General features: G+C 45.1%; 1 protein-coding gene across 1 annotated transcript in view; it reads right to left on the bottom strand.

Moving 5' to 3' along the window:
* The window catches only part of DDX56 (DEAD-box helicase 56), a 109,531-nt gene that overhangs the window by 55,806 nt on the left and 39,374 nt on the right, over positions 1 to 14,351 (bottom strand). The window contains exon 3 of the mRNA XM_078666760.1: positions 9,656 to 9,810. Within this exon, the coding sequence (XP_078522886.1) occupies positions 9,656 to 9,810 (155 nt within the window). The remainder of the gene's footprint in view (positions 1 to 9,655; positions 9,811 to 14,351) is intronic.

Here is a 14,351-nt window from a genome sequence, read left to right on the forward strand (position 1 = left end):
GGAAAGGCCTTTGGGCCAAAAAGAAAGTTTCTATTGATTCCGAACTTGAGTGATCAAATATGCATCCGAACCCAATGGCGGAAAAAAACAATCTGGGGATGGAGTCGATGCCCATGCGCACTGTAGTCCAGGGGAGGAGCCACCTATCTCGTGATACTTCGAAGACTCTTCCAGGACAACAATGTGCAATCATCCGGACCCAACACTAGGCGGCAATCTATGCAATAGATATGAATTCAGCAGCCCACATGCCTCGAACACCATGTTACCTCGCACCTATCTGTATGAATCGCTGGTCAGGCTGCTGGGTCTCGGATGTCACGGAAGCCTGCGGAGATCAAGGAGATTTGTTTTGGCCCTCAAGTGGATATCTCTGTACCTCCAGAAGTGCTGTTGGAACTGCCAGCAGGTTATGGCCCCGAAGTGAACAAGACTGTCAAAGAGGCTACTAAAGACCCCACTACAGAGGCCGTGCGGGGTCCGAATCAAGTTCGGCGTGGGACCCTCTCGAAAAAGGGTGACAAGAGCAGGAGTAAGCCAAAAGATGCTGGCGTAGCAGGAGGGACTCATCTCCATGCGGCGGTGGCTGCGGAGGGCTCTCTGCGGCAGCCAACCGTTGTAGAAGCCGTCATGTAGGCTTCAGTCTCCACCGTCTCTCAGAAAGCAGAACATCCCCAGCTCGACGGGGGCCGCAGCATTGGGCACAACGGAGGCGGCCATAGTGGAGACTAGTTTGGCTGAACTCTCTGCTGTGACTGAGCTTGCGGCGGAGCTGAGCGCACAACCCGGACCAGAGCAGGACCTGCATGCGAACCTGGATGCCGAAGAGGAAACCCAGCCATCGCTGTCGTCTTCACCAGAGCCGCTGGGAGAACAGGGTGAGACTGCGATTGGAGATGGAAATCCTGGGGAACCTGTGGAATCTGTCAATCGGCCCCTCCAGGCTAGTGCCAATGCTCGCTCTGGCAGGACAGGTCATAATGGCCCGGTTTCCACCGTGGAAGGTGGTACGATTGGCAACAATCGTCCTGTCACCATCACCAACGCTTCGCAAATGGCCATTTCCCTGGGCAATGCTGCTGCCCATATCTCGATCCCACTGTGGTCAAAAACGCTCTTGGGGTCCCCGGAGGGGGACAAGTTTTACTCGCTTAATGACGACTGAGTCGCCAACGTCCCAATACTTCGGATGAGACAGATTCTGGGGAATCTTCTAATACACAAAAAACGCATCGTAGTACGTCCTCAGCTTCGAAGCGACGGGCAAGGTCCAGAGCTAGACTCGCTAAATCTGATTCAGCTACGGCTCGTAAGCTTGAATGGGACTATTCTGCCACAAGTATGACCTATGGAAACGATTCGCTGTTTACAGCACAATGAGTCTCCATTGGCTCTGAACCTACTGCTGCTCCATCCTCGCTAGAACTACTGTATTCTACTCTCAAACAGATACAGGTTGAGGCTAGACTGGAGAGCCGAAGATCACTCCAAGCCACCAAAGAATTGCAGGTCTCCATGCACAAAGTAAATAAACTGTGCACAGATATGGCTGAAAGGGTCACTCATATGGAAGATAAAACTGTTGCCTTGGAGGAGGAAGCCGGTAAGCTACAGGTATTCAAGGAATCTCAGGAAAAACAATCTTTGGATATAAGCTGGAAGCTTGAAGACTTTGAAAACACGCAACGCAGAAACAACGTACGGCTATTAGGCATGCCAGAAAACGTTGGAGGGGAAAATATAATGTCCTTTGTCGTATCTTTGCTAAAGGGAGCTTTTCCCAATCTTGCCCATTGGTACTGGGACGCAGAGGTACAGCGGGCACACCGCTTACCAATGACGTGGAAGAAAGCCACCTCAGCTAGTCAAGGGGAGGACCAAGAGCAATTTTAATCTACATCAGGAACTTTCTCCTAAGACAGGCCATAACTGACAGAGCGAGGCCAGATTACAAACCGACTTTCGAGGGGCACACTTTCTTCGCTCGCCCTGATTTCTGCCACGCTGCGGTAGAGCGGAGATGGAGACTCCGGCAGATGATAACTCCTTTTCAGGCGATGGGTTGTGAGGTCTATTTGTTATTCCCCACTCGGCTTACGGTCATCCTAAATGGGAGGGTGCAAATTTTCTTTTTGGAAGTCAAGGCACAGGAGTACATCACTGAATTGAAGGATGCAAAGGGGAGAGGTGGAGTTGGCCGCAAGTCCTATGGGGGGGCAACAGTAGATTTATTTTTGATTTTGAAACTGTTCATTTGGTAGGCGTTCTGGGCTGCGGCGACCTGAAGCTTAACTAAGCTGGTGTAACCCCCCTTCTTTTCATATATGCTTAGGTTGAGATAGTAACCGGTTGTGGGCTTATATAGTGTTCTTGGGCTTTGGAGGGGGCGGGGGCACCGCGGCGACTTGAGATGTGAGATCAGCTGCCATACATAGGTAATGCCAGACCTATTTGCCTGTAAGGGTTGTGAGGTGGGGGGGTGGTTCTCCGGTAAGGGGGGGGGTCTGGAGGGGTGGGTTGGGTAAGGGCACAACACAACACTGCACAGTACGATACGTGATGCAAATTTTGGTAAACAGCTATGGAAATGGGAAGAAAATTTGCTTTAGGTAGACCCGTTTTGGCTGAATTAAAGAGGCAATCATGTTTGTCTTTAGAAGGAAATTTCCTTAATTTGTTATGAGTCTTCGAATTGCCTCAATTAATGTCTGTGGGCTAAATGACCAAGGTAAAAAGCAAAAGGCTGCAATTTTATTTAAAACACTGCGAATTGATATACTATGTATTCAAGAGACCCACATAGAGGGTACCAGAGGTAACATCCTGAAACAACTTGGATATAAGCTTATGGTTAATACCAAGCAAGGTACTCGAACACGAGGGGTCGCTATCCTTACTCGAAGAAGGGATATAATAGCTAGAAAAAAAATTCTGACCGGTGGGGCCGTTGGGCTGTGGTCAGATGCTCATGGGGAGGTGACATTTTTACAATCTGTTCGGTATATGGATCGACCGGTGATGACCCTGAGGTCTTTGAATTTTTGGATACTGAGCTTGCAAGATGGCCCACTCCTGTAATAATGTGGGTGGGCTTTGGGGCAATGTGGGAGGCGGATACACCGGTCGGAAAAGGAGAGTTTTTAAAGCTCTTATGAATTTAGTAAGGAATAATGGACTTACTGCTGCATGGGCTTATTTAAAACCCGAAAACCCAGGTAGTACGTTTTTTTCTGCTCCACATAAGGCTGTTTTCCGACTTGATTATTTCTTTGTATCACACTTTTTTATCTCGAGGTTTAGGATAGAGAAATATCCCCGGATACTCTCAGACCACAACCCCCTAGTTCTCACGGTTGCCTTCACTGGGGGGGTGAGGAACGAGCGGGTCTGGACCTTTGAAAGGGGGCTTCTAAAAGATCCAGAATATGTGCTCCCTATGAAAGACTGGATTAAGGAATTCTGGGATATCAACAGGGAGAGCGCCCGCACAGGGATAGTCTGGGATGCGTGTAAAGCGAGGGTCAGAGGTGAGACACTGAATTACAGTTTGCACCGGCAGAAAAAGGCGGCTCAGCGAGAGGACGCACTTCGTGACACTCTGATTGGGATAGAGGAGGAGCTTGCTATTAATATGGGAAATCAATTAAGCATATATTGCTCCGGTTGGCCCTAGCCAAAGCCGAAGTTGGAGATCAGATAGCTGTTAAGGCTGCGAAAAGCTTTCTGGATAAAAGAGAGCATTGCTATGAGTTCAGTGAGCGGGTGGGGCATACTCTCACAGTTAAATTAGTGGGAACATAATGACTGACTCATCCGGGAAGTGTTCCGACAGTTCTATCAACGTTTATATAGTGCGGAACCTCCGAAGGAGGAAAGTTCAATCCAGGAGTATTTTTATTTTTTTTTAGTTCTTTTTATTGAAATAAACAAAAGAAAACATTAGCATCAGGTGAACAATAATTGACATCATTGGGAGGTTTAGGTTGTCATTCGTACAGAAGCAATGTACATAAAATTTGGGATCACTGGGATTCCTGTGGTTCTACTTCCCTTTGTCGCATCGGGGGTGTACATAATTCACCACGATAATTATTCCAAACACCCCAGATCTTCCCCCACTTCTCCGGACAACCCCTGGCCACATACACTGCCCTTTCTCTGAACATGCACCAATCTAGATCTTCGACCCATTTTGTAATCCGGGGTGGCATGCTGGCTCCCCACAGCTGAGCAATATTTCGTTTAGCCACCATACATGCCAACGTTACCCACTGTTTCAAATATCCATTCAAATCCGTGGGTTCAATCCAGGAGTATTTAAGCAAAATCCCCCTGAAGAGCATTTACCCTGAAGACAATGAGATTTTTGAGACCACGCTGACCCATGATGAGATCTTTGGTGCACTGCGCAGACTACGCGCTGGTAAGGCTGCTGGTCCGGTTCAGATCCCACTAGAGTTTTAAAAAACTTTTGTGGATGTAATCGGACCTGACCTGGTTGATATTATTTGCCAAGCTCAAAAGGGTGACTCTGCTCCCGAGTCTTGGGCAGGAGCAGATATTATTATTTTTTTGAAAAAGGGTAAGGCACCTAGAGAAGCTGGGTCATGTAGGCCAATAACACTTATGAATAGTGACGTTAAAATCTTTTCCAAAGCTGTAGCGATACAATTAAATTATATTATTGGGGAAACAATTCATCCTTGTCAGCACAGGTTTATACTTGGATGGGGAACAACGCAGCATACCCGTCGGATAATAACTTTTCGATGCAACCTCGGTCTCAGGGGACCCTTGGCTGTTATGCTTTTGGATGCTGAGAAAGCATTTGATAGGGTCTCCTGGGACTACCTCTGGGAGGATCTGAGATGGTTCGGTATCAGGAGAGGATTCATCGAAGCTATTCAGGCTTTGTATAGAGCACCTACGGCTCAGTTAAGATTTTATGGGGGCTATACCGCACCTTTTTTTATTAAGCGCGGGACAAGGCAAGGCTGCCCGTGCTCCCCTCTCCTTTTTGCCATCTATATTGATCCTCTAATACGGCTGCTGGAGACTAGTAATGGAATCAAGTCTATTGTTTGCCAGGGGTTGGAAACAAAGGTTTTGGCTTACGCGGACAATGTCGCCATTATTTCCTCTAATCCCTCAACTGCGCTAGCTGCAGTTGAGTTGGTAGCACATAACTTTGGCAGATTCTCTGGGTATGCCTTAAATAAGCAAAAAAAACCAGATAATTAAGAACAGGAATGTGGATTTGGATGATCCGCGAGTGACCGAATCAGCGGTTTATTTGGGCATTGATATTACGCCTTAACTGGGGAAGTTAGTGGCAAGGAACATCGAGCCTGTAATTGGGAAGGCAAAATCAGATTTTGACAGATTTAACAACTTACATATGTCATTAGTGGGCCGCTGCAATGTGGTAAAGATGGTGTTTTTACCCAAAATACTTAACCTGTTCAGGGCAATTCCCTTAGAATTTGAAAAAGATTGGTTTGCAGCACAGGAGAATATAGTAAATCGGTTAATCTGGGCGCACGGGAAAACTAGGAGGGCTCTTAGGTATGTCATTGCCTAGAGAAAGAGGTGGCTTTGCTGTCCCTGATTTTAAAACCTATTATTGGGTGGCGGCCCTCCAATATAGGAGTAGTTTGTTTGATGGGTGCCCTACGTATCCCTGGGCCAAAGCACAGCTCCCAGATGTGTATAAGTTATTGCTTGGCGAACAAGCAGTGAACTGCTTTATGAAATATAGTTAGCCCAGCTATTATAAGAAAACAACATTTAAGACCCTGCTTGCAGCTTTTAAAATCTGGGCTGCATTTAAAAAGAAGACTGGCCTCGGGAGGATAAATTGCTATACTCCGCTGTACAAAAACCCTACGCTTCCTGGAATTTTCTCTGATGTAACTATGGCAGAGTGGGCGAGGCGAGGGGTTCGGAATGCTGGGGATTTAATACGGACGGATGGAATTCGTCAATTTAGCGATATCCAGACTGAGTTTGGACTTGAAAGGAGTAACTTTTTTAAATATCTGCAGCTACAAAGCTTTTTTAGCAGGAAGGTGGGAGGGCTTAATGGCTTTGGCAAAGTTAAAGTCATTGATGTTATTAGAGAAGGTAGGAACTGCACTATAAAGACAATGTATGTTGAATTAGTAATGCTTAAGCAGGATGATCTGGAAAAACATGGGAAAAAATGGGCAGAACGGCTGGGTGTAGAACCGGAGAAGTTACTTGATTCTGTAGAACTGGGGCAGACGGTTGTGTGCTCTGTAGGGCTTTAAGCGCAGCATTATAAGACAATTTTCGCATTTTATTACACCCCATCAAGGATTGCACAATGGGGGGGGGGCAGGTGGGAGTTAGATTCCCTCTGTGTGACTCGCTGGATGATGATCTAGCTCATATGTTTGCGTCCTGCCCACATCCTGAATCCTTAATGTATTCCATCGAGAAATTTCTTGACCTGACATTAGGCGTGAAAGCTAAGCTAACCCCGGCTTTAATACTTCTCTGGGTTAGTAGCAACGGAGTGCAAGATCCATCTTATTGCTTCCTCTCCCTGGCCATGGCCGTAGTGCGGTAATGCATCGCTTCTGCCTGGTTAGATCCAGCAGCCCCAGAATTTGCTTGTGCGGCTGCTTTCCATGTTTAATTGGGAAAGAGCTATCTATGAGAGAAAGGGCAAAAGAGGGAGATTGTTGGATAGGCGCATCTGGGCTCCTATTCTGAGTTGGAAGGCGGCTCAGGCCTCTAATGGCCCCTGATCTATTTCAATGTGTTGGGGGGGGGGGGGGGGGGCTGGAATTTATTGTTAGCCATATCAAATTTTTCTGCATCTTTTAATTGTCTTGTGAAACAGGATGAAATCGTTTTTCTTGATAGCTAAGAAGATCTGATTAACCCTCACGTTTTAATTTGTCATAATTCTGAGCTGTTTATATAAAAAACTAAAAATATATATTTTTTTTTAAAGGCATTTTTTTTTTAAACTATGGCCATGAGGCTGACCAAGCCCCCACCCCAACTAAATGGGGCATCAGTCTTTCTGCCACCCCCTTGGAGGTGGATGGGGGAAGATTGTGCCTCCCGGCATACCCAAGAACTTTGCAACCAATGTGAGTGCGTTCGTGTTGGTGTCTCTTTTTTTAATTAAAGTTTGAGGTTTCAAGAAATTCTGGGTAAAAAAAAACAAAAAAACTGGTGAGGGCCACACAAGTCACCCCACTCTGGATTCCCCCAGTTGTCTAGATTACAAAAATGTGCATGTTTGCTAGGTGTTCCTAGGTGCCGGCTGAGCTAGTACTGAAAATACACAGCTACCCACTTTGCAAAAAAGGGTCAATTTTGAGTGGAAAAATGTGATGTATCCATATTGCATTTTGGGCGGTTTCTTGTCACAGGCACCAGGCGTACCCATACAAGTGAGGTACCATTTTTAATGAGAGACTTGGGGGAATGCTGGGTGGAAGGAAGTCTGTGACTCCCCGCAGATGCCAGAACTTATCACAGAAATGTGAAGAAAACGCTTGTTTTTTTGACAAAGTTTGCAAGGGATTCTGGGTATAGAAAAACCTGGTGACACCCACCCCAGGCATCTAGTTTTTAAAAACGTGCAAGGTTTTCCTAGGTGCCGGCTGAGCTAGGGCCCAAAATCCACAACCTTCAAGATTGTGAAAAGCATCAGTTTTCAGTGGAAAAATGGGGTGCATCAATGTTACGTTTTGGGGTGTTATCTATCTTGAGCACAATTACTACTGTGTTTTTTTATTAGTATAAAAGATTTTAATGAGATTCAAATGTAATGTTTATGTCAAATGGATCATATGACATGTAGTGATTCCAAGGATTTATTGTTGTATTGTATTGTCAAATGTAATTTTTAATAACATGCATTTGTAATATTGAATAAAATATAGCTTTTTAGACATAGTTAACTGTTTCTGTTGAGTCCTCCACAAAGTGTTGTTTGTATAATTTTGTAATTGCCTAGGAGAGATTTTTTTCGCATATCTATCTTGAGCACTACACTACGCCTACCCACACAAGTGAAATACAAATTTTATCGGACGACATGTGGGAGTGTAGAATAGTGGAACATATGTTATTACCGATTGGATTTTGCAGCATTTGTGATTTCCAAATGTAAGTCAGGGTGTAAGAAAGAAGACATTTTGAAAAATACTCTCTAAATCATATGCTAGTACGAGTACCCACAAATTCAGAGATGAACAAATAACCCACTGCTTCTTTACTACATATCTTGTGCCCATTTCAGATCTACATAGGTTTCCGTGATATCTGTTTTTCACTCAACATATTTCACCATATGAAGTGGTTTACTATACTCATTACGCAATGAAAAACCATTGTGTGGTACAGCTAAATTGTTTTCTTGGGTTCTTTGAGCGCCTAAAAACCCTATACATCCCCGCAACCAGAAGTGTCTATCAGACAAGTATATTGCTTTTTTTAAATCGGTCATCGTGACAAAAAGTTACAGTTGAAAAAGTTGTCACAAATCGCAGTTTTTTTTCCTGTTTATTTTCAATAGGTCTTTATTTCAACAGTTTCTTTGGGAAAATCTTGAGGGTGTTCTACTCATATGATCACTTGCTGAATTCGGAATTGTGTCTACTTTTCAGAAATCTATTGCTTTTCTGGATCACTCATGGGTTTCACACTGGTTTCCCCCACAAACTGGAAGTCAGTCAAGAGCACAAAAATATAGGAAAACAAGGTCTACTTCTTTGAAAAATGTCAAAACTGTGGTACATTTTTTTTATTTTAAAACACGTTTTTTCATTCAGTTCTGCATGTTCCCGAAAGCTTTGAAGGTGGTGACTTTAGCACAGCAACCCATTCGTTGATGCCACTTTTAGGGGGGAAAAACACTTATGTGGAGCACTTTTTACCTATTTATCCCGAAAAATGCAAATATTAGCTATATTTTGCCTATTTTCACTGTTCCTCCAGGGGAATCCACAATCCCTGGGTACTTTTGGAATTGTTGAAGAAAAAAAGGACTCCAGTTTGTATTGGATACCATATGTGGATAACAAGTTATGGAGATCTAAGTGTGAACTACTCCAATTAGCCAAAAAAGGGCTCAGCACTTTTTGGGGGGAAAGGGGGATTCCCAGAAGTTAAGAGGTTAAGCACATAACCTTTTCAGCCATTGGAAACAACAGTAAAGGAGTTAATGAGTGGAAGACAGCTGACAAAGCCGGTCCTCTTGGTAAGAGGCTTCTACTCTGGAGAGGTTCAGCATTGGTAGCAGATAGGTGTCACCCTAAAGTGTGCAATGGACACAACAGGTTGGTTTTTAGTCCGTTCATGATCTCAGGACGCATTCTACAAGTCTTAGAGGTGGGGGGAGAGAGTATATTTTAGCACGTGGTAATGGTTTCAGTCCTTTCATGAATATCTCGGATGATTCTTCAAATCTTAGAGGTGGGGGAGAGATTACATTCCAGACGATGGTGATGGTAACTTAAGCGTGGCCAGATAAGAAGCAAAACCAAATGTTTTTAGGAGGTTGAATGTTAAGAAACCTCAAAGAAGGCTGTCTTAGACAACAATCATACAGGGTTAAAATGCCAAAAATTCCACCGAGGTCAACCCAAGAGTGGATGCTGCAGAAACCTACCTCTGTGCAGAAAGGTCAACCTGACCTGAAACATCGGCTACCCGCACGTCCCGGGCACAGTATTGAGTCAGCTGACGAATCATCTGCTGAACCTGCTGACCCAGCTCCTTCGTAGGGACCAGGATGAGAACCCTCACGGTCTGTTGTGTGACCACCTAGGCAGAGCAGGGAGAAGTGGAGTTAAAATAAAACAAGAAAGGGAACAAATAATTTGAGTTATAGAAAACAAGTAAAAGGTAGAATGTAAATGGCAGAAGGGGAAGAAAAAACTTCCCTGGCACTAATTTTCCTCTTTTAATTAAAGTTATTTCTATCATGGTACTGAAGACAAATTAGGCCCATCCACTCAATCCCATTGTCGGACTTTCTGGAGGTTATAACACTGAGACCCTTGTCCAAGATATCATATGGCATATTCCACAGTTCCAGGGTATTCTCCCTTCACCGCACCGGGAGCATATAGTGTCACTCTGGCTAAGACACACAGGCCAACACGTGCGCTAATCATTCTCCTTACAAGTATAACACATTAGTCACACGTTTCCCATCCTTATCACATTACCAGGTCTACCACAGTCCTATAGTCGAACAAAGCAAACACAAGGAGATGATGGACGCAGCACTGAAACTTTTCAGACACTCACCCAAGACACAGATCTGGGTTGAATCCATCATCGTTCTTTAGCTTACTTCGCCACCCCAGTTCAGACACAGCTATATGCAAATCAGTCTTGACCCTGTGCCTTATGGGAACAGTTCAGCCCAAACTGCCCAGCCATGCCTTCCTTAGACCGGAAACAAGCACCCTGGGACCGGTTTCGGGCTAACATCCTTCATCAGCCAGGCTAGCTCGAATCCAGCCCTAGGTGCGCCAGGTATGCCCATACGTGGGTCCCGGGCTAACAGTGCTACTCGATTCAAGCTATCCTGGCTGATATGGGGTGAAACCCCGAAACCGGTCCTGGAATGCTGGTTTCCGGTCCAGGGAGGACCTGGTTTGGCAGTTCGGGCTGGACTGTTTCCATGAGGCACAGGGTTTCACCCAGCCCTCATCAGCTATTACCCAGGAACGAAAACAAGCATCCTGGGACTAGTTCAGGGGTTTCACCTCTCATCAACCAGGCTAGCTTGACTCCAGTGGCATGGAACCAGTCCCAGGATGCTTGTTTCCGGTCCAGGGAGGATCTGGCCTGGCAGTTCGGGCTGGACTGTTCCCATCTGGAACAGGGTCAAGACTGATTTGCATATGGCCAGTTTCAAACTGGGGTGGCATCAAAAGGACGATGGGTTGAACTCAGATCTGCGACTGGGGCGGAGTGGTTGAAAAGTTTCAGCACTCCGTCCATCATCCTGTTGTATTTGCAATAAAAAGTAGGTGGAATTTGTCAAGGGGAAAGTGCTCAAAATTAGTAAGGGCCCGCGCAATTAAGTGCTAACACACATTTCCAAGGTTATACCTTATTAAAACCGTCAACATTTGTAAAGGTGCGACAATGCCAATCAATGAAATTACTACGGTTCACAGTATCCATAATTCCAGTTGCAATATCACATTATCACATTATCAGTTTTAACCCAGGACTTGTAATCAGCCTCTCCAAGTTATTCACAATTTCAGAGGTCTTGAACCCAGCGCTTCACTTGCATTGAACAATCTTATCCCTTGCAACACATGCAGGTACATCCTTTCTTCATATAAATGCTGCTTTCCAGTGGGATCAACACTATTCTTTTTGTTTTATAATATTTACTTACCCTTTTTTTCCTCTGTGGTCTCAATATCATATTCGATATGAAGCAAGAAAAAGGCACTTGCCTATGCACATCACTGGTTCATCTGGACAACTTTGTAATTCAGACCTTTGCCTTCGAGTGATTACAGCTTAGCTATCAGGCCTTTGCCTTTACAGGGCATCTGTTTTTCTCAATACGATCTGCTTGTCTGAAATTTTACTAGTGACACTACTTTAATCCTTGACTGTGAACTACTTAAATGTCAGAGTATAGACTTTGCAATAGCAATTTGCATGAACAAGGAGGTTACCAATTCTTAACTTGTTAAAGAATGAGTGCTTGTGCCCCAAAGCTCTACTGAGAAGCCACAGAAGGTGAAAATGTAGGGGCACCTAATACTAAAGCTGTGCGGTGCACCTCATGCCTCTTTAATCCACTGTCACACACTCTCTGCCCCTTTACTTCACTCTTGCAGGTTCCTGCTTTCTACCTTGGAGGTGTTTTTTAGGTCTCGCTGAAGCAATGCGTAAGCATTGTTCAGCGAGGATTATAGTAAGCTGCTTCCAAAACTCTACCCACTGCGCATCGCATACAGTTCATGTGAGCCAGGCGCGTGCAGAGCAATTCGCTCCCCCTACCCCTCCCACAAAGCAAGACAAGAACATCAAAGCGACCGGGCCGCTTTGATTCCATTTGCCACCAGCCACTTCACGCGCAGGTCATAAACAGGACCATCTGCTCGTGAATCAGAATGCTGGCATAGTTGCCCAGCACCCCTCCCAGCGCTGCCTTTCCTCTGCTCAGCTTCAACTGGTGCCCGACATCGCACCCCTTCTGCCGCGCAAGCGCTTGTTAGTGTACGTCCCACCCACCTCGTCTAAAGTTGTGTTCTGGCGATCCATTCTCTCCAGTGTGCCCATGCCCCTCGAAAATGTCCGTATTTATATGCTTCCCGAATTCCCAAATATTCAAGGATATAAGGATATGCTGCCATAACTTCAGTCCCGAACATCGCGCTGTTTTGCGAACATCAGCATGATACTTTCGACAAACAGGGATTGAGAAATCGACTTTAGAAAAAAAATGCGTTATCTTACGCATGTGTGAAAAACAGTTGCATGCGCTCTTGGAGTCAATGGACTACGGAAAGCTTAGACACACAGCGCATTGGGGGGGGCACCCCCTCTACGGAGTCCCAAGGAGCTCATCGTGGGCTTTGCGTTTCTTTCAACGTTTACGGTATCGCAGTTGCTGAATCAGTGCTCTGCTTTTCCTCTGTTGCGTGGCGTCACATGCAGTCGTAACAATTAGGCTTCTTATAAAACATCATGAGTAACTCTGAAACACGTTAGGAGTTGAAGGAGGACACGTCTCCGTTAGCTACTTGGAGTCAAAACTGCGCTCTTTCTGGATGTTCTTGGAGCGGAAGCCCGCCACGTGCTCCATATTTTGGACACCGTCTGCTCCCCCAACATGACTATGACGTCTGTCAAGTCTTTTCGAATATGACATCAGGTGGATGCCATGAAACCGTCTCCTAGGTAGATATGACAGTTAGGTCCCAAAGCTGTGAAGGAGGCGGAGTTTGAGGGGGCGTGGGAGTCCTCCCTGGCTACTTTAAATGAAGTGACGTTTATAAAACTTGTTTTCCATGTTTCTCCTTTTTCCCCTTTGATTTTTTTAAGTCTCTTGTAAATGTTTGATGCAGAAAAATATGTGCTGGTCCCCAAAAGTAAGTGCTTGTGGCCCATAGCAGCATGCACTGGCTCAAATTAAGCACTAAGGGGTACACTTTTCTCAGAAGGCATGGTTCTGTGATGTAACCTCATTTTGACTCAGCTGCCGTTAGAGCTTTTCAGGGTTTCCAAGGGCAGTCAGTGGTTCTTGTGTAGTATGTAAGGCCTACAGTCAATTACCACTCATGTCCTGGGGTGTCAAAACTGTTGCTCTCAAACTAAATAAAAAAGTATTTTTAACAAATGATTCTGTCAGGGTAGCGGTGTCAAGCAGTCAACGCTTATTCCATGTTGTAGTGTGAAGCTAAAAATTCAAAAAGAGTACAACGCACTACAAAACAGTTATCAACTTGAACGGTCAGGCAGTTCTTTGCTTTAAAGGAGGTATGTAACTATTCTACACATTAAACCAACAGTACAAAGAAAACCGGAAGTGCTTAGCACAACATTACATCCTCCTCAAGAATTTACAACGCCACTGGACGTTAGGTTTTACTTAACTTTGGGTTATATGGCCAATCTGTCCTACGGAGGCAACCTGTAGGGACACTCAGGTGTTGTCAGAAGCTTTTGATTTCCTTAGTAAAGTCTTTGTGTGAGATGCAGACAAAAAGATAAAATGTTACCATCTTTGTAGCTTTTCTGTCAGTTCTTCTGTGTCAATGACCAAGGTTGAGGTTAACATTCTCTGTGGACTGCCAAGAATTCCATCTGCCGGAATCCCATATGGCCAAAGAGCTGAAATGCCCCAACATCCAAATGAAGTACAAACCTTACAAATAAAGTTTGGAAGGTCCTCCTGGTGGCCCTTCTTGTGGTGCCTCATTACCCTTCCCAAGTTGGGGCGCACAGTCCTTGGCACAAGAATCCCAAGACCAGTAGCCCACAGTATTATAGGTTAAGAAGCTAGCTACCACCATACCGTAGATGCCCCTAGTTCACAAGGTAAACAGCCTGCATCTTGAAATAGACTGCGGACCATCCTTCAGATGGCAGTGGTACCCAGTTCAAGGGCACCCATAACAGACAGTTCAGTGGGCATTTGGTTACTGGTCTGGACATGGGGGTGGTGGCCTGTGTTTTACCAAGTGATATCTCCAGAACTGCTGCAGCTAGGCAGCCTATTTGAATGGTTCCACAAACAGAAAAACACACCCTCATCCGATGAGATCAAACTCCAGGCCAGCATTCAAAGTCTTGATTTTCCCAATTCTCAGAGGGTAATA

This window comes from Lissotriton helveticus, chromosome 11 (genome assembly GCF_964261635.1).
Source record: "Lissotriton helveticus chromosome 11, aLisHel1.1, whole genome shotgun sequence".
Taxonomy (NCBI): Eukaryota; Metazoa; Chordata; class Amphibia; order Caudata; family Salamandridae; genus Lissotriton; species Lissotriton helveticus.